This window comes from Leptonotus elevatus, chromosome 8 (genome assembly GCF_054856555.1).
Source record: "Leptonotus elevatus isolate MCC_2025b chromosome 8, RoL_Lele_1.0, whole genome shotgun sequence".
Taxonomy (NCBI): Eukaryota; Metazoa; Chordata; class Actinopteri; order Syngnathiformes; family Syngnathidae; genus Leptonotus; species Leptonotus elevatus.
In genome coordinates, this window is record NC_141246.1 from 10,253,553 (window position 1) to 10,279,783 (window position 26,231).

A 26,231-nucleotide genomic window follows, 5' to 3' on the forward strand; every position below is an offset into this window, starting at 1 on the left:
CCAAAACCAAAGTCAGAAAATCCCCTATTTATTTAACGGCGGTTGCAGATAAATACAATCAAAATATGGTGGGATGTGTTTATAATTAAGTGTATGCGGTGATATTTATGCACAGCAAAACCACACGAGCCTCATGAAAATCCTAGCGGAATAAATCTGGATGTTTGAAAAATGGCGACGAGCATCTTTGATGTGCGTTTGTCCCCTCGCACAAATGTGGAATATTCCATAGCTCAGCCAGGCAGCGGGCAGAAGCCGCGGCTTGCTAACGGCGCTCGCGTCTCTGGAGCTCTTGAATGTCTTCCCGCCCGCCGCCTCGTGCCACAAATGGCTTACAGACGTTCACACGTACTAACGTTTCAGTGTTTAAACACGCATAATTACAAACGATGCGCAGACACGCTCTTAACATCAATCTGCGCTGATAGGATAAGAGGAAGAGGAGAGCAAACGTTTTTTCGCGACTCCCGGAGAATAGGTTGCAGCGGGAAGGAAGCGGAAGTGAAAGGGAGAGAACGTGTGTGGTCTTCAATTAAAGAGCTACTTCCAAAAAGTTTCCAAAGAAACAGCGTAATGTCAACTTGTGTGTGATGATTTCATAACCGTGAGGCTTTTGAGGTTGCAAAGTTCCCCAAGTCGTAGTCGACATTTCACTCTCCAAGCGGACCTTACTTTCCCCGCTCTCCTCTCGGGAAGACAACATGGAAACTTTGCTCAGGCCACAGCCGCTTTTTTCGCTTTTTTTGGAATACAAGTGCTTTTGTGACACTTGCCTAATTTATGTGAAATTAAGACCATTTGAAAGTTTTAAAATGTGCATAAAAAAAAAAAAAGCACAGGACTTTTTGTGCCCACATACCAAAGAGGGGGAAAAGCCTTCCAGTGCTTCCCTGCTATCACTCGCACACTTGTCAATACTGGATGTGATTTTGCACAGCAGATGTCAGGGATGAATTCCACTCATCACATGTCCGGACACGTTGAAACCTTCATCAACTCTCTTTCTGTGTGTGTGTGTGTGTGTGTATGTGTGTGTGTGTGCATACGTGCGTATGCATGCACACTCGTGGATGTGTGTTTATCAAACTTTGATCTCGATCAGAGTTCTATTAAAAAAGTGTGCACATATGCGTGTGTGCGTCAGCTCTGGAAAATTTTGAAAATTCCACTCTTTTATAACATGCTCTCTCACACACACACACACACACACACACACACACACACACACACACACACACACACACACACACACACACACACACACACACACACACACACACACACACACAAACACACATTTTTAGTAATTATGATTATTGATAAAATAACTACACTTTCACAATTGTAAGAATGATCTTTATATTTAATGGACTTAATGGACAGCAAAAACTGAGTTATTAAGCAACACCTGGCTACAGTTATTTATACAGCAAAACCTTCAGCTTTTGTAAATTTGAACAACGAAAGGTCCTCTAATTATACACAATATAATTCACACTTATATTTTATTTTTTTTTGCTCAGTTTATTTCAAATGCATTACATGTTGTTTTATTTCAACCCTTTTTTGTGCGGTTTTACGCCTGATCTTTAAATGGCTTTCATTTAAAAATCAAAAGTGCAGGAGAGCATCGCGCGGTGGCGTGCATGTGCAGCGCGCAGGATACGTGGCATCACGTCAACTCGTCTTTGTATCTATTTTGGACTCACTCCACAGGATAAATGAACGCCTTTGCATATTAAATCTATGGACCGCTGTGCGTGGAAACTGGTCTGGTTTGTGTGCAAAGACAGCCAATAAACCTTCAGCCATGTTTAAGATGTTTACATTTGCTTTTATTTGCCAAAAAAACTACCCTTTTCATTGTTATCTTATTTTATTATTAAATTCTGTTTCAAGAGTGGTCATTTTCGTTTTCCATTTTAAATGACACGTATTGTGATTACTTGAGTTAATAAAGAGCCCAACGTCGATGGGGGCGAGCGGCCGTTAGGCACGTTGTGTGCCCGGAGGTCGGTGCAAACACCACCAACTTCTACTTCACGTTGGGTAAAGCGAACGGCAAACAAAAGGGGGGATTATGACGTCTTTATGTATTTATTTTGGTTACAACTGGTTTATTTCTAACGATTCTATTATAAAGTGATGTAAGCGAGCGAGAGACTTATTAATGCTGTAAGGAATCTACACACGGTTTTAAACGTTACTTACTTCGAGGCATGTGTTTATTCGGCTCGTTGAATTTGTGAATGTTACACTACCTCTGTTGACACCAAATACTGCCGTTACTGGTTCATTTAACATATTACTGGTGCAGTTGTTTGCTTTTTTTTTTAAATAGTCAGAATAACACTGCCTTTCAATATTCGTCCCCGTGTTGCTTTTGGCCGCTCCCAGGTGCTTTTTCTGCACTTTTCAAGCCTCCGCTCGGCTCTCGCTCGGGAGGTGAACCTTGTCGGGGCGGGAGGGGGGCTCTCGTCTTGGCCGGCCGGCGGAACAAAGGTCGACATTTAGTGAAACACAGAGCGTGGCATGCATAGATAAGAGGAGCCCTTGCGTTAATGCCAAGCTACTGATCCACACAGACACACGTGCAAGCATGCACGCACACACACACACACACTGCGGCGGGCTCGGCCCCAGATATCTACCACCTGGGCAAACACCGGAAACCCTAATAGGTGGTGGAATTTGAAAGTGGCCAAATGTTAAGAGTTGAGGTGCGATTGGACTTCTACATATCTATTCTAGATCACCTGTGTAAGACGTGATCTAACGCAGGGCTTTTCAAACTTTTTTCTTTTTTTTTAAAACCCCAATGCCAATTGAACATTACTACCCCTAAATATGCCCTAGCATGAAATGTTTATTTTTAGGAAAAGTTGAGAAGTGCTGCAATATAAAATTTTTGTAAAGACAAAAAAAAAAAAAAAACTTTATAGGAATAGTCATATTTTTCCAAGAGGAACGTTTATTTTGTAATACTGTCTATTACATTATATTGGAAGAAAGTCATAAAAAAAAAACAGAGTTAATTAAAAAAAAAATCTAACTACCGTATGTGATATCATGCCTTTATTCTGGAAAAGAAACATTAAAAAACTAGAGCTGTCTTCTTCAAAACTTTTTTTGTTTTTATAGAAAATGACCAAATAATGCAGCGATGTCAAATTTATGTGATGATACGTCACAATTGTATCGGTTTTAGCCGACCCAAAGCTAAATGAGGCCAGTTTGGTTTGTTTTGATGGCATACTTGTCTCCATATGTTGCTATGCACATTTTGTAGACCCTTATGACCAATGGCTCCGGGAACCCTAGTTTGAGAAGCATTGGTGTAATGTGTAAAAACACAGAATGGACGTTGTAGGCCGGCTTCAAATGTAAAATAAATAGCAGCTGTGGTGCAATCAGTCCAACAATTCTTTCTAATATATTGCATTAGATTATGAGCATTTGTTGGGTAAATGTTTTATAGCTTTCAATAAAAGCTGCTCTTGGTTTTTGTTGTTGTTGTTTTTTTTATATGATATGTATGTGACCCTCAGACCATATGGTTTGACATCCCTATTTTAACTGAATGCCACAAAAAATAAAATAGCAGGGCTTCATCGACAAACACATCAAAAAGCGAATGACGTTCCGAGGTCATAATCTGGTTTATTGTCTTATCTTTTTTGAAAATATACTCAGGCATGCATACAGTGGATATAAAAAGTCTACACACCCCTGCTCAAATGCCCTTTTTTGTGATAACAAATATGAGACAAATGTTCTACTTCCTAATGTGGTCTATAACAAATGAAATATATGCTCAACTGATTTTATTTTTTTATTTTTTGGGATAGTGGAGGTAAAAATGAACAAGGGAAATAACACTTATAACAACTGTGTTCAGAATTAACCAATGACACTCAAACTCATAGAAAATGGAAGTCAGCACACACCTGCCACTATTTTAAAGCCCCCTGATTTAACCCAAATAAAGTTCAGATGTTCTAGTCGGCTTTTCTTGACATTTTTGCTTGCTCGTAAAAGCCTGAAGGTTTTGTGCTAACATTGACTGCTATTTCCAACCGTTCAGAATTCCTTCTCCTCGTATAAGGCCCCAGTTCCAGGCTTCCAGCTGAAGAAAAACAGCTACATGGTTCAGCGTAGGTACAGTATGAGCAGGGTAGTGTTTGCACCAAACATATTTTTGGGATTTGTGGCCAAAAAGTTCAACCTTAGTTTCATTGGAGCAGAACACAATCCCCCAAACACATGTGGGGGAATGTGTTGGCACAAAACCTTCAGACTTCTACTACTACAATAAATAAATTAAATTAAATTAAATTAAATTAAGAAATAAAAAGTCAGATTTCAGATTTAGTAGGATTTATTAATGGGACTAGCTAAATCTGTACCCAGCCGCATCCCATTTACAAGAAGCAATCACATTTTGGTACTTAAGTTGTTTTTTTTACTTCTCTCATGAAAAGATTTTCAACAATTTAATTAGTGGAAATGTTTTTCAAATAATTAATCTTCATCACATATTTTATTTCACAAAAACCTGGCATTTGAGCAGGGGTGTGTAGACTTTTTATATCCACCGTACGTATGTTCGCCCGAACAATCGGCACCCGTCCCGGCCCAGATGGGGTAGGCGCCTTCCCCCTCCACGAGCCAGTCAGCAGCACGGGTTTGCCAGCCCGCTAGCGACCCAGTTAGCCAAGCAGCCATCCGCCCGGCCAGCCAGCCAGTCAGTCAGCGGACTGGACTCTTTCGTGGTCCAGACATTTACAGAGGGAGCGGGCCAGGCTAGTGCCGACAGCGGCCAGCGCCAAGTGGAGGACTCTGGCCTTTGTAAGGTGTTCACACACAAACACGCAGGCGCTCGGTGCCATTGCACGGCAGACGGCTTGGCCCCGTTATGAAATGTCTGGGCCCTCAACTTTGCCGCATGACAAGCTAGCTGCTCCTCTTGCCGAGATTTCCAGTCATGTCGATGTAATCCCTCGTTGAGTAATAATAGCGAAGAGAGAACATTTTGTGAATGTTCCAGGCTTGGATGTGGTATTTGTGCAATGGAGGCCACATCAAAATGGACCAAAAAATGTTTTCCTTCATAATATTGTCGGGCTGTCAAAATGAATTGAGTAATCGGTGAGAAATCAAATATCAAATTACTTAACAATAGTTTTGCTAATTGAGGAAAATATAGAGTAATTTTTTTTTCAATTTATGACCCTTTGACATAATTGGACTTTAGTCTCATAATATTTTGAAGTCAACTTTTACCGTACTATTGCAACATTATTTCTTCTTCATGGTTAATGACGGTGTTTCTGGTCATTTCAAACTCCCATGCGCCATTTTCAATGGACTTCAGTGTCTTCAAGTTAGTTGGCCTGAGTGAGTGGCAACATAAGATGGCCGCCAATGCCTTCTTTTTCAAATAAATGCTTTCAGTGCTGTCAGCTGCCGGGGGATTTAAAGACATTTCAAACTATCATGTCTCCCATGCTCCGTTTTTTTTTTAGAACCAAGCCAAACGGCAGTCAATGGCAGCCTTTCCAAACCCACTTTTTGTCTTTAATGAAAGTGGGCGTGGCTTGCCAGACTAGCAGTTAGTGAGCGTTAAACAATGAATGGCACATACTTGGTTGTGAGTTGTTTCTTGTTTCACCAGTTGTTGGAAATCCGAATATGTTGCGCTTGCTAGCATCTCCAATGTGAAGGCCGCTAGCTACGTCGTACACGATGATAACATTCAAGCGTTCTAATGGGACATGAACGTTTTCCAAAAGGCATTTTATGGCTGCGATATGGACTTGCCTGAACAATTGAGCACGCTGAGGCTAATTAGACGAAGCCAATTCATTGTGCACACATTCCGCTAGCGTCGTCATTTGCTAACTTTGTGAGGCCCGCTTTGCTGCATTTTCAAACAGGGGAGCATGTTTGTGGATGTGTGTGGGGTGGGGGTTGTGACAGGCATTTTCACCCCCCCACCTCCTCGTCTCCTTGTTTGTGTGGCAAATCCGGGAGCAGCTGCTGGTCTCGGGGTCTAGTGGGATTTTTGGGCCTGTGTTTTCTCATGCCATCCCATGCCAAGGTGCTGTAACGCGAGCGGGAGGGGGGGGGGGGTTTCTGTTGGGGGGTCGCGATGGGGGGGGGTGTAGTCGGCAGGTGGTGTCTCGATTGGATGCATGTAAAATTGTTATATCCTCTGGACTTTGCCTTTTTGCACTAGATTGGAACTCGACTATTTGGCTAATGACTCACTCTTTCTCTCTCTCTCCCCGAACCACCGAGCGCCCCCCCTCCCCGCGCCCCCGCCTCTTTGCCTCTGCCCCTGCCATCACTCTTCCCACCCTCCTCGGCGCTGCGAGCGCGCGTATTGGCTGTGCCGCCGGTGACTGTGTGCCAAATAGGTGGTCCCTGCGCACGTTGGCACACTCTCAGTCAATGGGCGCCGGAGCAAAGTGAGGAGGAAGAGAGAGAAGGCAGAGTTGGAGGCAAAGAGGGCGAAAAAAGAAGCGGCACTCGGGTTTGCCAGCGCTCGCGCGCACTCTCCCAACATTGATTCCGTCCTCTTGTTTTGCTTTTTTTTTTTTTTTTGAATCTCCTTTTCTGTCCAGCACTTTCACCGTCTCTCTCTCTCTCTCTCTCTCTCTCTCTCTCTCTCTCTCTCTCTCTCTCTCGCTCTCTCTCTCGCTCTCTCTCTCTCGTATTCTTGTGAATTCTCCGTCTTTGCCAAGAGTTGCTTTCCATTTTACTTATCATGCATTTATCCTTGTAGTCTTTTTTTTATTTTTATGTAAAGAAGTTGCTTAACTTCTTGACATTCTCCTTCTGTTGAGCTCTTGAACAACAACCCTCCCGCTCCTGCTACACTACCTCCTGTGTTCCTTTGCCGGTATTACACCGTGCCCTTTGGCTTTTTGTTGTTGTTTTTTTCTTTTTACTTTTGGCTGCTTTCACTGGACAGCTTTAGCCTCACTTTCTATTTCACTTTTTTTTTTTTTTTAAATATGACCATTTATACATTGCACATTGACTAAACTAAACACTTTTTTCTTTGTTTAAATTGTTCTTCTTTTTTGCAATCTTCGGGGTCTATTTATGATGAAAGAGCAAAATGGTAACTACCATTTTATTTTATTTTATTGCATATATGCTGTTATGTTCATTTGATATTTTTTGTGCTGAAAATATTGAATATATTTTAAAATGTAGGCAAGCATAATAGTCCATTGTCATTCTTATCGTTTGATGTAGAGCTGTCAAAATTTATTAATTGACCACTAGTCGATTATCAAATTAATTGACAGCTATTTTAATAATCGAGTAATCATTTTGTAGCCTTTTTTATTTATTTAAAATTGTCCAAATCCTCCAATTTCAGCCTCTCGACTGTCATAATTGTGTGAGATGATGATCTTTTGTGTTCCTCAAAATAAGACATTTGCAAACATTTGCTTTTACTTTGGAAAGTGATGATCGACCTAGCAATTGAATCGGTTTAAAGAAAGTTGTTTCGTACAACATCACTCCTTCGTGTGATATTTAATTGTTACGTTTTTATCACTAAATCATTAGAGGTGTGAAAATCAATTGAATATTTGACAACTAATCGATTATCAAATTAATCAACAACTATTTGAGTAATCGAATAATCGTTTAGAGAAAAAAAAATTCCGAATGATCAAACAATACTAAATCACAATAATTGGCTAACAAACAGTATACGGGAAGAAATGTTTCTGTAAAATAAACTAAAATGATATCCGATTAATCGGTGAAAGAATCAATGGTAAAAATGTGATGCCTATGATTGAAAGTGAGTCGATGAATGACTGGTCACCTGAAGCGTTTCCTTCAATGCGATGTCTGCCGGGGAGCGAGTGTCAGGCACTCTCTCTCTTCCTCTCTCTCTCTCTTTCACACACACTCTCTCGCTCTCTCTCTCTCTCTCTTTTTCGGCGCCTCTCGTTCATTCCCTCGCTCGGCTCGCACGGAGCAGGCGCCGCTCCTCCATGCTGCGCGCCGGTACTAACTGCCTCACCTCTCTCTTCCCGTCCTCCCCCCCGCTCCCCCTCTCCCCGTCCTTCTCCCCCCCGTTCTCCCCCTCCTCGTCCTGCTTCCCCCCGTCCTCCTCCTCCCTCATCCAGGATGAATTCCATCCCTTCATCGAGGCCCTGCTGCCCCTTGTCCGCGCCTTCGCCTACACCTGGTTCAACCTGCAGGCCCGCAAGCGCAAGTACTTCAAGAAGCACGAGAAGCGCATGTCCAAGGAGGAAGAGCGCGCGGTGAAGGACGAGCTGCTGGGGGAGAAGCCCGAGATCAAACAGAAGTGGGCCTCGCGCCTGCTGGCCAAGCTCCGCAAGGACATCCGGCCCGAGTTCCGCGAGGACTTTGTGCTCACCATCACGGGGAAGAAGCCGCCCTGCTGCGTGCTGTCCAACCCGGACCAGAAGGGCAAGATCCGCCGCATCGACTGCCTGCGCCAGGCCGACAAGGTGTGGCGGCTGGACCTGGTCATGGTCATCCTGTTCAAAGGCAGCCCACTGGAGAGCACCGACGGCGAGCGCCTGGTCAAGTCGCCGCAGTGCACCAACCCGGGCCTGTGCGTCCAGCCGCACCACATCGGGGTGTCCGTCAAGGAGCTGGACCTCTACCTGGCCTACTTCGTCCACACGCCAGGTACGTGGGCGGCTCGGCTGAGGGTGGGAGGGAGGGTTGGGAGGGATGGGGGAGTGGGCCCAATGCTCACAACTTCACGATGTGTGCCGGTGAGCCTTAAAAAAAGTTGTTTTCTAAAAGGAAGGCAAATGCTTACATCAATGTACTACATTTACATATTTTCTTTGTTGTTTAAAAAAAAAAAAAGTTTTTCATGCCGTTATATACCCACACTGTAACAGACATGTAAATAAATGAAATGGAAAGCCACTTATGTTATTATATGTAATATTACATGTAAAAATAGCCATAAAATAATCAATCAATTAATCACATCTTTATTTTTATAGCACCTTTCATACTTTAAAAGCAACACAAGGTGCTTCACATAAAAAATTAAAAATAAAAATCTAATAATGACAAGGGCCGCAATTAACAATTATTTCAGTAATCGATTAATCTGACGATTTTTTTCCCGATTAATTGATCAATCAGATACAAAAAAAATAATATATTTCTATCCCTTTTCTCAAATGCATTATTTCAAATTGACAGTGCAGAAAATCAATTATGATTCAGTTACTGGTTTGGCCTATGCATGAGGAAAATAGGCAAAAATGTTAATCAAGCAATTTTTTCATTTTGGTTCAAAACAAAGATAATCAATTCGCTTTCATGGAGGACTCCATAAATCAGAGAATATTTACTGTTGAGGACATGAAAATCTGAATATTTAGACAATTTTAAGTAAAAAACAAACAAACAGCAAAACGATTCATTGATGATCAAAAATAATTATTGATTCATTTGATAATTAAATTATCGATTCATCGTTGCACCTCTACTAATGACTGAATAAACGAAAATGTCATGGAAATGGGGTGTGAACAATTTCATATTTTAATAATATATTTTCCCCTCGCTTGCCATGTTTTTTCATATTTGTTTACATGGCAACGTAGAACCAAATGGAGTGGTGTGTGTGTGTGTGTGTGTGTGTCTAGGGCATGAGTCCAACATGCGCTGGCAAGTCCGTGCTGCTTTTTTTTTTGCGCCTTTATATAAACACATACTTTATTTTGTGTTTGCGTATTTTTTACACGATTATCGTCACTGACAAATTTGCGAGATGAGAGAGAAAGATTTTAAATTTTATTTTTCCTAATTCAGATGAAAGTGCATGTGCCACGATAAGGCCATTGTCGCCAGGGATTGTCGTTTGGCCACATCCCAGAAGTGTGTGTGTGTATGCTCGCGCGCACGTGTGTGTGTGTGTGTGTGTGTGAGAGAGCTGCGAGTCTCCTGCTCTCAGGCCGCAGGCTGCTGCCGCCTTCACCGTCTGCCTGAACGCCTGCGCTGCCTTGGACCTGCCTGCCAAACACACACGCACGCACGCACACACACACACACACACACACACTTCCAAAAAAAAAGAGAGAAAGAATAGACAAACAAGTCATCTTTGTAGCGTACTTTCACACGTGGAGCCAAACATGGTTTTAGTCGCATACACGCACGCACACACCCACACAACACACACACCAGCCAAAGACCATCCCGGATACGTTTTGTATCGCAGCCATCACGATGGATACACACACACACCCACGCGCACACGCGCACACACAGCCAAAGATTGCTTGCTGAAGCTTCCCATGCAGCCATTTTACACACAGCCAAAATACTGTGCTGTGTTGTAGTTTTTTTCCAACGCACACACACACACACACGCACACGCACACACGAAACACATTTGACAGCCAAATCCTCTCAAAACACACTTCAGCCTGCAACACGCAAACACCGGCTCGTCACCTAATATTATTTCAGCTGGATTTTTTTTTTCTTTCTTTTTGGACATTTTCAATGATTTGTGTCACAAACACAACATACACAAATGAGTATTTATCCTGTCATAGCCTCGTCTTCCATAGGTATACACACACATGCGCGCGCGGTAACACGCACACCCGTGTCAAGTCACAATCTCCGTCCGGGCCAAACGACGCTGGCAGCTTCGCTTGGGGTGGAAATCTCATTTTGATGTTTTTCCAAATGGCCTCTTTTAGCTCAATGAATTTCTTTTCTCTTTTTTTATTTTTTTTACAATATTGAGTAAATTTACAAATGAATTGACAAATTAATGATTAGTGCTGTCCTCTAATTAGCTGCATCCCAAAAAAAAATCTCCCAAAAAGACGACACACCAAACACTAATTACACTAATTTCTAGTTTTGAGTCACACATTTTTTTAAATTCAAACAAAATGGTCAGGTGTAGGGCTGCGTTTCAAAAATGTGAAAATAGAATTTCACTTAAAAGCCAATTTTTTTTCTGTATCTTGCTGTTCTCCTCAAATTTATTGTTCAAAGGAATTTAAAAGTATTTTCTTAGATTTACGAAAGACCGATTGCTCTTTTAAGACAATTCAGAATCTTTTCAATTTATATTTGCTAGTGTGCCAAAAAATCGATTCACACACATAAGAATTTACTGCAATTCACAATTGATATAACATGTCCCAAAGTAGATTCTATTTATTTATTTCGTACTATAAAAGCTATAGAATTTTAAAGCTGTCAAAATTAATCGATTAATCGCCAAAAAATCGATTATCAAATTCATTTGCAGCTATTTTAATAATCGAGTAATCGTTTGGAGCCATTTTTTTATTTTTTTTTGTAATTGTCCAAATTCTCTGATTTCAGCATATCAACAGTAATTGTTGACTTATTTATGGAGTTCTTCATGCAAGACAACTGATTATCTTCTGTGATTAATCAAAATAAGACATTTGCAAACATCTGTTTTTATTTTGGAAAACAATAACCGAACTGGTAACATAGTCATAATCACTATATGTATACGAAGTACAAAATAAACACCAATCACTGGTTAAATGCTTTTGCAATAACTTGAATGCAAAATGAACATGAATCAAATTAGTCGATTCATCGGTTGAATAATCAATAGTTTAATCGATTCTAAAAATATTCGATTGTGACAGCACTATAAAATGTTATATATCCATTCATTTGTGGCGCACATGCTGTTTTTGTGGAAAAAGGCAATTTCCTTACAATTGAAAACTAATTAAATGTAAATTTAAAAAAGAGACTTTAATGTCGCCATTTGCAATTCTGGTTTGCAAAGCTTATTTTTTTTTTGCACATCTACAGATTGAAGCAGAAATCATATTTTGAATCAAAAATTAATTCTGAATCAAATTGCCATGAAATGGTGAGACGGTCAAAGATTCCTATTTACTTAAATAATAATAAAAATGAAAATTTGCAGTCAGGTGTACAAAGGTCGAGTGGGGGGACGTTGGCTCTCTCTCTCTCTCTCTCTCTCTCCTGTTTGCTTAGCAGCAGTGTGCCTCAGCATTTTTCCTCCTTCCAGACACAGCAGCCTAAGTTGGAGGGAACATTTGGGCCCTGCCGAGAGGCGGAGTCAGGCAGGCAGGGTGGGGGGGAAATGAAAGTGAAGACAAAGGGCAAAACGCCGTCTTCAAACCTGCCCAAAGGTCAAACGCTTTATCACGTTTGACTCTCGCCAAAAGCCAGCAGTCATGAAGGCCCGTGTTTTTTATTTGTGCTTTTTTTTTTCTTCATTTTTTCATCTTTTTTTTGCTTCAGCCGCGCGCCGAACGACACGACGTGCTCATTGTTTGTTTTTGTTTGCCTCGCATTTTGTCGGGCTTTGGCATCGCCGCCTTCGCCGCTCCCGTTTGATCCCGTACACACTGTCGTTTTTGTCTCCTTAAACATGGCCCTCATTGTTGCTCGCGCGGAGGTAAAGTCTTTTGTTGATATTGTGGAAGACGCGAGTGTCGGAAAGGAAGAGAGTGGGCCGCCGTCGCGATTGTTCTGCTTGGCAGCGGCCGAGCCCGCTTGGTGTGGGAAGAAGAGAAAGACGTCTCGTGTTTTGTTTGCGACAGAGTGGCAAAAAGCTGCCACGGGGAATCTCTGGGCTCGCTGTCAGGCTTTCTCAGCCAGCCGACGGAGATCCCGCTCGCTTTTATGGAGCCGTGACGGAAGAAGCCGCGGCGCGCGTCCTCGTCTTTTCAGACGCCTCCGATAAAGAGCGACGTGTCTTTGCATGCTGTAACGGGACACGCACCAGATCAACAAACGCTCTTTGATTTCCACGAAGCTCAAGCGCACCGACAGTCGTCAACCGAGGCTGTGAGTGTGAATGGTCGTTTGTCTGGCGACCAGTCCTGCGTATATACTGTCTCTTGCCCAGAAGCCCAACGAGGATAAGTCGTATAGAAAATACATGGATGGACATCCATGTCTAAAAACTACATTTGAACAATGAATTCAACTTATTTATAGCGCATCTTTTTTTTTCTTCTGAGAGAGCTCATTATTGTTTATTCGATTCGACATGTCATCATCATTGCTCTCTCTCTTTTTCTTTTTTCTTTTTATTTTGTGTGAGTGTGTACTCATTAGTTCACCTAAAACCTATAAAAAATCCCATACGTTCACCTAAACTACTAAATACTTCAGAATCCAGCTCGAGTCGTGAGGTTGTCAGGAGACCCGAGGAAGGATCAAAGAAAAGAAAGGAAAGTGAAATCCCACCAGGTTATATATTAGATTTATAGAGCATCTAGATGCTAAGTGGTTAAGAAGTGCACTCTTCCCGACCGATTAATCGATTAATCGACACATTATTGCCCTTCAAACATCTGCCAAAACAATCGGCCAAATGGCCGATTATTTAAAACGTTAGAATCGAAGAAAAACGACGTTTCTGGCACTGTGAAAGAATGAATTTTGCTTGCGCAGCATTGGCAACTAGCAAGTGTGTAGCATATGTTATTTCGGTTATTATGTTGTCCCAAAGCCTTTAAAGTAGCACTAAGGAACTTTTCAACCTGAATAAAATATTTTCATAACTAGTTGAATGGTAGCTTTGTCATGGCCTGAGGGCGTCCGTATCATTTTTACTGGCACTAAGCAACTTTAAAGAGGATAGTAGGAACACTGCCACACAAAAAACGACAAATGTGCTGACTGCTTTATAGCATACGTCAAAATATATCCCGGATGAAAGTCAAGGATCAACTTTGGCCCGGATTTCACTCGCTGGGTTGAGCTAAAAAAACAAAAACAACGCAATGCGCTTGTCCTCATAGGAAATGTGGTCTTCCTTCAGACATAACAATACCACTTTTGTCCATTTGGCATCGCCATAATCACCGTAAACTGAAAGTTCTGTTTAATGACACCCCAGTTCGAGTTAACTGTAAAACTAAACACACGACGATATGAATTACATCAACTGTATATTTAAATACAAAACATGCTCCGTTTTTAAAACATGGCTAGCTTAGCGCTAATGCTAAAAGCGAAGGGAGGATCCCATTCAAGTGCTAACGGGAAGTTAGCATCGACTTTGGGAGTGTTTTTCCTTCCAATAACATATATTCACACACAAATGCTGTGGGAACACATAGCCGCAGCTACGATAACACTTCGCAAAGGCACAAATTCTTCCCAGTGTGTGAAAAACGAGTTATTTAAACGGAATTCAATCGTAACTTTCTTCTGTACTCAATATATCTATTTTTCAAAAGAATCGGCAGATTAATCGGCAATCAGTGTTTTTTTTTCCTGCCAAAAATCATGGTTTGTATCGTTAGCTTTGTAGCATATTTTGTACCGTTAGCTTAATAGCATAATTGCTAAGGCAATTTTCAACTTCCTGCTAGCAAATCAACAATAAATCGTACCAACCTGCTTGCTAAAAAATTCTGTTCTTGTTTTCGGAAAATGTTCAAGTATGAGGCAGTGACGCTATGAGGCTAGCGCTAACTATTTGTTATTCGTTTACCGCATCCTTAATTGTTATTTGTCGTTGAGTTCACAAACAACTTGCCAGTTCCTTTTTTTCCCCTCTCGGTTTGTTATGCACAACATAAGAGTAGCAGCTAAACAAGGAGGGAGGAATCTACTCATAAAAACCTGTGCTGTTATTATTCGGCCTTGGCAGAGGTATGTTACTGAGCGCTCTTGTTAAGACGGCGACTGTTATTATAATGGAGATAGCGATCTCTTGGCCCACAAGTGCCAACGTTTTGCATGATAACCACAAACTGGCGCGCTTCCTGTCAATGAATGAAGGAGCGTCTGACGCCTGTGAAGGTGGGTGCGCGTTATCACCCGGCGATACGTTGACTTCTCAGCTTAGTGTGTTTCATTTGCTTCATAAAACAATATACATATTGCGCCGCTTCCCATTAAAACGCAGAACATTTATCATTTGTCCGAGCGTGGAAAAAGAGATTAAAAAAGCATTTGTCAGGCCCCAAGTTAGATCATTGCACTTACTCATACTTTGGAACTCGCGCCGCCTCTTTTATTCCTTCCGCGAGCCGCAAGTGTGATTATGAAAAGATGTTTCAAATGTGTTTCCAACCCCCCCCCCCCCAACAAAAAAAACAAACGGGACATTTTCAGTCACTCCGAGGGAGGTGTGAAATGTGCGCACCGTGCCATTTGTGCCGTGACCGCTCGGCACTGCACGCTCTCCAGTGCCAGATCCCGCCTCCCTCGCGCCGGAGTCTCCCGCCCGGGCGGGCAGAGAAACCCCCGGTACTGAAGCCAGACCCCTGACTCACTGACCACAGGAAGGATGCACAAATAAAGTGCTCTCTTGTCCCCGCCAAAGAAAAACAGCACTGTAATGCAACGATTAATCGATTACACACATTTCTACTCCATTTGTTTCTACGTTGCCGTGTAAACAAATAATTAAAAAAAATATGGCAAGCGAGGGGAAAATATATTATTAAATATTATTTTTAATCAATTAATAAACAACTATTCAATTATCAAATTAATTGATACATATTTTGGGTAATTGATGAATCATTTAGATGTGTTTTTTAATTGAAAGTCGTCCAATGCATTAGTAGTAAATATTCTCCGATTTCTGTCAATGATTTTTGCCGATTTTCCTCACTTTACAGACCAAACCAGTAACGGAATCAAAATTAATTTGTTTGTACACTTGATTTGAAATAATGTCCTATTTTTTTTTTAAAAAAAGGATGGAAATAATTTTTAAAAAACCAAACAATTCATTGATTAATTGGAAAAAAATAATCGACAGATTAATTGATTACTCAATTAATGTCCTGTATCCGTTTATAATGGGATGGAATTTAATTAAAAAAATCAGATTCATTGATTAATCGGAAAAAAAATAATCAACAAATTAATCGATGACTGAAATAATTCTTAGTTGCGAATGTAAGCAAATTAAATACTGTAGGGTTTTATTCGTGTGCTGGATGTGTGCCTCTAAGGGGCGGGGCCTAGTGAGTGACTTCCGCAGCTGGCCTTGCGAGAGTGTTGTCATTTTATTTTTGTGTTTGACTGCTTTTTCCACATTCTCTTTATGTGGGCTCTCCTTGCCCACATACAAGGGCATCAAACTACCTTGACAAAGCAAGCCAAGCGGCGACTTTTATCTGGCGAACAATGATGAATGGCTCACAGCATGGTGGACGTTTTCATATGAATTCCACAGTTCTCCACTGTTTTCTCGACTTTTTTTTTTTTTCCTCTCTGTGTAAATAATCTGTTAATGGCTTCCTGATCCCGTCTCCGGCTCCTATGACATCACATGATTGGAAGGTCCTTGTGCCTAAGTGTCGTTGCTTTGCGTATGAGTGGGCACAGCTCAGGATGACCCTCGGCGGTGAAGTGTGCACTGAATGAATCGGGAGTCAATCAGGTCTGAGGCTTTTATGTGAAAGCAGTGTTAAAAATGTCAACACTGTGATGTAATATTTTATTTAAATTATTTCATAATTTATTATAAATTTAATGATAAATAATATAAATTAATTTATACGTTAATTTATTGAAGTTAATATTTGTTTTAAATTTTTATTTTATCACACACAAAAAACTCATTTTAAATTTCAACTACCATCAGAGTTGTTTTAACTCCATCTCAGTGTAAAAAAAAACTTTCAAACGTATTGTTTTAACTATATTCACTGTGGACCAATATAGACACTATTGACGTGTAAATTTAACTCTGTACGTGTTGAAGTATCACTGACGATTTTGCCGAGTGAAGGACACACAAAAAAAGCGTCTTCATTCATCTCATGAGACTTTCATGACTCAAACGCACATGAGAGGAAAATAACACAATTGGATCACGTTGTCATTCGTCTGCGGATTAATTTGTTTATTGACAAGTTGTGTGATGCGCCCTGAATTTTTTTATATATTTTTTTTGTTACTGTCACTATCTGAAAACTGAGAGCGATTAAAAGCCCGCACCTGCGTTTGTTTGTGTTTCGTGTTTGCTGATATGCAGAAGATTATTCCAGAAGAATTTCAAGTCGGTCATATTGCTAAAGCGGGTAGGCAGTTGCTATTTTGCTCTTTTTTTTTTTTTCTAAATCCATTTGGCTGTAATCTTCTTGTCAGTTTGAATAAAGTCAGTTGTCACATCCACATTTCTCCTCAGGCCAAGCTCACAGTGCAGGCGAGGATGAATTAGTTGTGCTTTTTTTTATTTTTTCAAATGGCTATTTTAGCTAAATGAATCCTACTAATTTTGAGTTGTTTTTTTTAATCAAATGTTCTTCTTGTTTCGTGATATTTAATGCAAAATTAAGCTACAATGAATGAAATAACGTTTGAGTTCCCAAATGCCAAATTCATATTTTTGACATCAAAGATGTTTAATTAGATATATCATAATAAATAAAAAAAAGTAATGCGATACATTTTCATTGGGCTGGGAATTATTTGTGTAGTTAATTGCTTGACTGTTTTAATTTCATATTGCGTGAAAGTGTTTCTACACCCACTTTAATACGTAGTGATTAGATTTAATTACGTCTAAAAACACTTAACGATTTTCAAATAAAAACGCATGATTAAAAAAAAAAAATGTTTCTGACCTGAGCCGAGTAGGCGTTTCTTAAGTTTTTAATTTGGAACAAAAAGCCTAGAGAGAGCAAGGGGGGGGGGGGGGGGACGGGGTAGAAAAGCGAGTCAAAAGCAACGAGGGGGTGTTATTGTCTGTATTAATACGGTGTCTTCCCAGCGCCGGCTCTCTTTTCAGCCTTTTGTTGCCGCTCCAACCGTGTAATGTGTCCGTCCCCAAAATCCACATCGTCGAGGCAGACAGGAGGAGGAGAAGCGGGAGGGGGGCGGCGAGGGGGGTGGGGGGTGTAATGCTCAGTATCAGGCTGGGTTAGCAGAGCCACGGAGGACGGCTTATTCACCCGGCCATTTTGGAGACCGGCTCAGTTCATCATCAAATACCTTTTCAGGGGTGTCGCACTCGTTTTTGTTTACGGTTCACTTGACTGTGACGTCAATGTGAAGAAAAATTCCAGCTTTTTACATTTAAAAAATTGGGTAGTGACATGCAATATCAGAATTGACCTTTCTGAAGAATCATACGGTCGAAAATAAATCCATTTAAAACTGTGTTATTGTTTACACTTTATACGAGATGCTGCTGACCACCTTCTGTTTTTGTTTGAAATTAAAGCTAAGAAGTCAAGAATGTCCCAAAAAAAAATCTGATATTTAAACATTTTGGAAAACTATATTTACTGTACAAAATAGTGAGTGATTTACTTGTTTTTGTTCATTTTTATTTAACTTTGTAAAACATGCTAATGTTAGAATTTTAAAACAAAAATATCTTCTGGCAAATATTAAAAATAATGTATATTATTATTAATGTGTATTTTTGCAAATCTTAAAAGTTGTTCAATAAACATATACTTAAAAAATCAACAAACACTTGTAGTTTGTATTCATTAAAATTTTGTTGTCAATATTTTCCCCTTTAGTGAAAATAAATATCGGTTCCAAATATCGATTATCGGCTTCCTTGACTACTAATAATCAGTATCAGCCCTAGAATAAAAAACAACATAATACTCGCTCTATTATATATTATATATTTTTAACAACAAATTAATTTGTAAATCGTGGAAAATAGTATAATGTGTTTTTATTTTATTATAAAAAAATAATTTAGCAATTTTCCAATTTATGTTAACTCATTCACTCCCAGCCATTTTCACTGAAGCAACCAACTTCGCTCCCGGCTGTTTGACTGGATTTTGACTGATGGATTTTTCAAGGCCCACAGAACATTGAGTAGTTCTATGGCTATAAAAACATGGAACCTACCAAAAGAAAGATGAGAGATTCTTCTTTCATCAGGAAAAAAAAGTAAATTTCTACCTGTTTCTGTTTTGCATCAATTAGCATTAGAATATAGCTAAATGTCATCATTATTCGCAAATCTGTTTTAAACTGTGGGGGAAAGAGCTTGTTGCAACATGGCTCTGGTTGATCTCTTATACTCTGCTGCTGCCGTTTTTGTAATTACTACCATTGCTTCGTTCTCTGCAGTTCAGAGGTTGCATCAAATCTTTCTGTATGCTCTAGCATAAAAAAAGAAGAAGTATAAATACGTATTTGGGACATACTTTGGGAATACTTAAAATAGAACGTATTTATAAATTTTTGGGAGCAAATGAGTTAAGAAGGTATTTGGCGAAAATAAATGGACGCAAAAGTGAAAAGAAAAATGTTCTACCAAAATGAGAACAAATCATGAGACAAAGTGTACACAAGTAATTTGCTCCAGTGGGCCACATAAAATGACGTGACGGGCCCCGAGCCTTAAGTTTGACACCTGTGTTTTAAATCCATGAAATCAATGCTTAAAATCGAAAAAGATAATAATAATAATAAAAAAATATTTAAAAAAATATCGTTCCTACTTTTGCACATCCGGTTGAGGAGTTGTAGAAAAACTAAAGGTGGGTAAATTTACCACAGCCGAGGTGTGCGCCGCTCGCAAAGTGAGAGGCAGAGTTGCCGTCTGTCTGTCTTTGGCACGGCGCTATCACTTGGACGCAAGATGCCAAATTTTCATATACACTCCCTGCCAACCTCCTCCCTCTGATCCTCGCTTTCTTCTCCTCTCTTTTTCACGTTCCTTTTTCACACGTTTCTTTTATTCCTCTTTAGGGTTCAAACGAAGGCCCTCCCCTAGCCTCATTAGCAGCGAGGATTCCTGTTTGCCGCCTCAGAAAAATGTCAAATCATTTGTAAGTGCAAACATTTTAGCGCTCAATAGGACCATTATCTGTGTTTTTCTTGAACGCCGGCCATCAAGAGGTTGTGAGCCTTGACTGTCAGATGCGTTTTCCCTCCTTACGGTTACTATGCCTTGTTTTCTTTGCGTGGAATATTGACTCACAGAAATGTGTTTGAAAATTACATCGTGGGACAGCACAGTCAACTAATAGTTCAGACTCACAGTTGAGGGCTTACGTGTTTGAATTTTTCCCCGATTAGTTGATTAAGTGGATTTAAAAAAATACATTTTCAGCCCTTAAAAAAAAAAAAGACTTTTTTTTTCAAACCAAGAGTGCACAATAAAATTAATTATGATTCAGTTAAATGGTTTGGTCTGTAAGATGATGAAAATAGGCAAAAATGTCGGATCATTGTTTTCCAAAGTAAAAAAAAAAGTTTCATTTTGGTAAAAAAATTAATAAACATAATCAGTCCGCTTTCATGGTGAACTATAGAAATCGGAGAGTATTTACTGTTGAGGCGTTGAAATTACAAGCATTTGGATAATTTTTAATTAAAGAAACATATTGAAAGTTTCATTGATTATCAGTAATAATTATCAATTCATTTGGTAATAGATTAGTTGTCAATCGATTAATTCTCAACTAATTAGCTAACGTTTCCGTTTGGTATCACGCATTACTGTTCAACATCCGAGTACGGCTGTCACTACCGAATATTTTTAGAATTGATTAATCTATTGATTGTTCAATCGATTCATTCATTTTAATTTTACATTAAAGTGTATTACACAACATTTTTTCCCCTGATTACTGTTTATTATTTTGTATTTTGAATTCGTATAGTGGTTCGGTCATTGTTTTCCAAAGCAAAAACAGATGTTTGTAAATATCTTATTTTGATTCGATACAGAAGATAAGTTCTTTCATGAAGGAGGAGAGAAATCAGTGAACAATTACTGTTGACATGCTGAAATCAGAGGATTTAAAAATGGCTCCAAACGATTACTCGATTATCAAAATAGTTGTGATTAATTTGATAATCGTTTACTTGTCGATTAATCGATTAATTTTGACAGCTTTACCTCCAAGTTGTGTTTGGCTTACAGGGCATTCAACTGTATGACTAAGTCATATATATATATATATATATATATATATATATATATATATATATATATATATATATAGTGGCTTGTTTTGTGGTTTTTGCTTGTCAGTATAGTTAAAATTAGTTTGTGGAGCGTCACCAGGGCGCCTTTTGATGTTGATGACACCGCGATAAGGCGAGCAGTTTATAGAAGATAGACGACCGTGTTGGGGTTGAAGGGGGGGGGGGGGTGGGGGGTCGTTTGCGGCGAATGAGAGCGCTCGCTGAGAAGCACAGCAGAATGCAGAGAATCAAATTTGGCATGCATCTGTGTAAGCGAGTAAGCTTCAAATCAGTTTGGACACAGATCTAGGACACTAGACGGGGAGAAGAAAGCGGGATGAAACGGGATAGGGAGAGACATGTGACGGGGGTGCGGATGGGTGAGATTGCAGGGGGGGGGGGAGCGGGCGGGGTGGGCGAGGAGGTAAGGAGAGTTCCTCAATGACGACTTGAAAACGGGTAAATAAATGGAGTGGCGGTAAACAAGGCCTCGGCGCTCCATCAAAAGACGCCATTCATGTGTGAACAGGAGAGTCTCTCTTTTCTCTTGAGGAGACACAGAAAGGAAGCCAGTGACGAGAGCATGCCGCTTGTTTAGATAACAGGATGAGCTCGGAGGGGAATGGCAATAATGTGTGCGGGTGTGTGTGTTCGTTAATGTTTGTGTTGTTTTTGGAGGGAGGGGCAGAGCAGATGGAAGGTGGACGCAGATTTAACGAGTGGGGTAAGATGGGGGGGGGGGTGTTTTTGTTTGTTCTTTATCACTAGTGTGGACGGGGGGGGGGGGGGGGTGTAGTGTGGGCCAGTGACTATGTGCTAAGCAGCGCAGGGTTTTGTGTTCTTTTGGCAAAGCGTCTACGCACAAGTGTGCGTGTGAAAGCATATGTTCGCATGTCTCATCTACTTTTTTCTAGTCGCTTCTACGTGTGATGTTACCCCTACAGTAAAGCTTAATGTTTGCAAGGAGTTGAGTCGGGCTCCCAGGGACACCTCGGTGAACCGGCCGCACGCAGCAAGCTCCGCAGTCGTTCGAAACTATCATCCTGCCCATTTTTTTTCCTCCTTGCAAACTTTTCAATTAATTGGTGTATGTGAGGATCAAGCTGAAGTTACTTCTAAGCACTTAGTGTATGCTGAATGAAGAGCAGGGCGCAGAAGTCAAGGAAGTGGCACTTTTTAAAAGCTTGCAGCGCATTCATTCATGAATGCAAACGTTAACAATTCTTCGGCTTTTTAACTTGCTGACGTCTAAGAGCACATCTTCGTTTAGCGCAGCGGCCTTGTCGGGCGCGCTATAAGATAGGCTTGAAATTCCACTGAAAGCGGGAGAATAGTCTGAGTTTATGTTTGTTTGTTTTTTAGCTTATCGGCATCATCCGGCATACGAGTTCTATCGACTTCAGTCTTTTGACGGTTCTCAAAAAGGTCAGCTGATAAGGGTTTTGTTCAAAACAGCTTTAGAGCTGTCAAAATGAATCGATTAATCGACAAATAATTATCGACAACTTTTTTAATAATTGATTAATCTTTTGGAGCCATTTTTAAATTTTTAAATTGTCCAAATCCTGATCAACAGTAATTGTTTATTGATTTCTGTAGTCCTTCATGAAAGAAGACTGATTATCTTCTCTGTTAAATCAAAATAAGACATTTGCAAACACCTGTTTTCACTTTTACTTGTTTTTTGTTTTTTTTATCACTATATGAATGCAAAGTCCAAAATAAACACCAACCACTGGTTAACAGCAATCAGGAGAAAGAAAAAAAAAAGCAATCAGGGAAAAAGATGCAACACTTTAATGCAAAATGAAAATGAATCTGATTAATCGATTAAAGAGTCGATAGATTAATCGATTCTAAAAACATCAGCATAGTGACAGCTTTAAACAGCTTCTTTATGTGACTTGCAGTTGATTTTAGGGTTGCCATGCCACTCGACAACCCCCCTTCTCTCTGTCCTCTGTCTTGCCACCCCAAAGTGCCCCCCCCCCCTCCCCTCCCAACCCCTCTGCCGCCTGTTCCCCTCACATTTATTGGACCCAAATTTGGCTGGCACCATGGCAACCGTGGCTCCCAGGGATCCTTTGCCTGGGTAGAATCCAAGGTGCCTCCAGGGTGGCACTGGCTGGTGCTGTCTGCGTCCGCGGTCTGTCGCCGCAGCCGGTTGCTAGGGCGAAGTCATTGGTGACCCTAACCCTGACTATCATGTCTATTGAGTGACTCGCAGCTAACGTGACCCGCTGTTGCCGGTCGAATTAGCCGCCGCTTCCACCGCTTCAGGCTGGGCCTACTGCAGCAAAGCATTTCGCCAGTACGCATATTGATGTGGGATGGCTTGGTGCCCAGTCCTGCCTCCCACATGAGAGGCAGACAAGAGAATGAGAGAAAAGGAGGCAACATACATGGGGGTGCATTGGAAATGTATAATATATGAGCAAACACGACATATATTGGGTGCATATGCAAATATCCACTGGCGCACCTTTGTCTGTGTGCGCCGTCAAAGCTTATATGCACTGTTGCATCTGTTGAGGAAATATGGTTTCGTGACAGATTCGCATGTCGTGATGAGCCACTTGAAGAAAAAAGCCAAATCCACATGCGCAGGTAATACGGACATCCACATCAGCAAGTTCATTATGGAGCATAAGGAGAGTCTTTCTGCTACCAGCCTTTGACTTTGCCACTATTAGGTAATTTTTTTTAAGCTAATGTAAGGGAATGCAGCTTTATTTATATATTTCATACACATGGCAAATCAGTGTGCTTCACACAACAACTAATGACAGGCATAATAAATAAAATAAATTAAGCAAGAATATCTTACCGAAATTAATAAAACAACGTACATTGACAACATTTAAACACATTAACTTTTAAAACATTTAAAAGTAATGAAGTGAACGCAGGTTTGTAACTTAATTAAAGGATGGGGAAAAAATAGGGCTGTCCCTATCGAATGTTCCATCGAATAATATATGAAAATATATTATTTGTAGTAGTATATATATTTTTTTATTTTATGAATCCACTAAGGTTGAACGTGAGTTGATTTGAGTAGATATATAATATTAATTATTGTTTTGTACATTAACATTATTGAAACCAACAAAGTTAGCCTATGCTAAACGGTTAGCAATTGCGATTAGCATTAGCGCGCTAGCAATTACCATTTAAGGTAAACAAACAGTAACTACCATTTAGTTCACACATACATCATTATATCTACATTACAGATGTAATAGTGTCTTAAAAAGTCACTTATAGACGATGCTTCAGAAATATTTATTATTATTAGTAATAGTAATATTTTTATAATTTTTTTATAAATCCACTAAGGTTGAACGTGAATTGATTTAAGTAGATATATATACTATTAATCATTTAATATCTTTTGTGCATTAGCATGATTGAACAGCAACAAAATTAGCCTACCGGTTTGCTAAACGGTTAGTAATTAGCATTAGCGCACTAGCGATTACCATTTAAAGTCAACAAACACTAATTACCATTTAGTGTTTGCAACAAAGGTCCGTGGAGAAAGATACATGGTGTCAAACTTTGATGTCAGCTGATGATGTTGCTATTTGCATGATCAATTTTCCCCACCATCCACTCCGATTTATTCAAACGAGGAAACAGTTCTTGTGCAGATGGCCCCCGAAAGTGCGTTGCTCCCGCCTGCGCGGAGAGCAACACGTCAACTCCGCGGGAAAGGAATGGGAATCTCATCACCCTGTTCCCCGGGAGTCGGAGTCGGCGTCCGTGATAGGCCAATCACTGCAGCGGTATTTGATGAGAGTAGCAGCGCAGCCTTTTGACTGAGCTGGGATTCAGATCAACAAGCCCGTTTGCAGAAGGATTTACGGGGCAGTTTAATCACGCCAGTGTTTTGATCGTCTCCCGCACCGTCGGGTTTGTTAACTATTGCGATGCCCGTTTCCTGTCCGTTCCTCTGTTCTCCCGACCAAAGTCGGCGTGTCTTCCACACTCCGGAGTGAGCGCGGCTCGTGGCAGGAAAACAGTGCATTCGTCATGCGAGGTGTGCAAGGAGATATGGTGTGTGATGTATGACGGCGCTGGCGGCGGTGCGCACGCGCGCTCGGCGCTGCCAGCTTTTGTAAATTGGCCCAAGGTAGAAAGTTGAAGGGAAAAGGAGTAAAACGGCTTTTTTTTTCTTCAGAGTGAGCACACTGGACTGTAGAGAATTGTTAAGTTTGAGCTTGTTTTTGCAGTGTCTTTGTATTCGGCCTGACCTGAAATTGGGGGTTAGATTGAGGATCGTGACAGACTAATGAGCCGCCTTTCCTGCAATTACCCTCCTCTCCTCTATTTGCTCTTTCCATCCCTGTTGAGCTTTTTCTGCTCGTTCTCATGAGCAGAGTCATTCTTTCCCTCCTTATTTAGAACTACTACTAAATCACTGTAAGGAAAGTAACGGGATGGTTAATTGGAGAAATGTGCTCCTAATTTGTGGTCGATTGTCATCTTGGAAGTCCTGCCGGTTTTGGCTTTCCCTCGTTTTAGATTTGAATGCAATGAGCTACGAAATGTTTACGAATTACTGCACACTGGCTTGATGAGGCAAAAATGCAAACATATACAGCATATGAAATCTTTTTTATACCTTGGATTTCATTGTCAGTTTGAGTCCACAGCTGTTGGTTCAGAAGTACGCTGTACATTGTCATGAGCTGAGCATTAATAACACGTCGCCAGAAGCTTAACCTAAGTAGATTATAAGAATCCTGTGATGCAATTTATTTTAAAGAGGCACATATGTGCAATTGATTTAGCGTTTCATGCCTAATTTAAAGATATATTATTTCTTCACATAGTGGCTAGAGAGATCAATATGTTTCTTAGGGATAGTTATAGGCTAAGGATATAGTTATAGTGTCAATTATTGTTGATTACCACTCTCAAATGAATTATAACACAAATTCAAACACTTTTAAAGTGCTAGTGTCGTGATGTACTTTTGTGTAGTTTTAGTTATTTTCATTTTCGACTCATTATGAATGTGATTGTGAATGGCCGTCTGCCTCCATATGTGACTTATATATGGCGACCAATCCAGGGTGTAGTCTGCCGTAGCCCAGCGGCTGAGATGGACTCCCCCTACGCGTAACCCTGAAAATAAGTGATTATGAAATATATAATAATAATAATAATAATAATCTGATAAAATGCTTTCATGAATGTCTACAGAATTCAAAGAATAATTACTCTTGAGAGGGTGAAATCGGGATCTTAACAAATTTAGGTTGAACAATGGCTCTAAATGATTA

At 40.4% G+C, this 26,231-nt stretch overlaps 1 protein-coding gene across 12 annotated transcripts in view; it reads left to right on the top strand.

The window, feature by feature from the left end:
* The window catches only part of nfixa (nuclear factor I/Xa), a 140,754-nt gene that overhangs the window by 39,477 nt on the left and 75,046 nt on the right, over nucleotides 1–26,231 (top strand). For 10 of the 12 annotated variants that reach the window (XM_086081953.1, XM_086081950.1, XM_086081952.1 and 7 more), the window contains one exon: nucleotides 8,160–8,691. In XM_086081953.1, coding sequence (XP_085938079.1) covers nucleotides 8,160–8,691 — 532 coding nt within the window. Of the gene's footprint in view, nucleotides 1–6,452; nucleotides 7,130–7,788; nucleotides 8,692–26,231 lie in introns of those variants that run through there. The other 2 variants (XM_086081951.1, XM_086081946.1) reach the window with 2 other exon arrangements.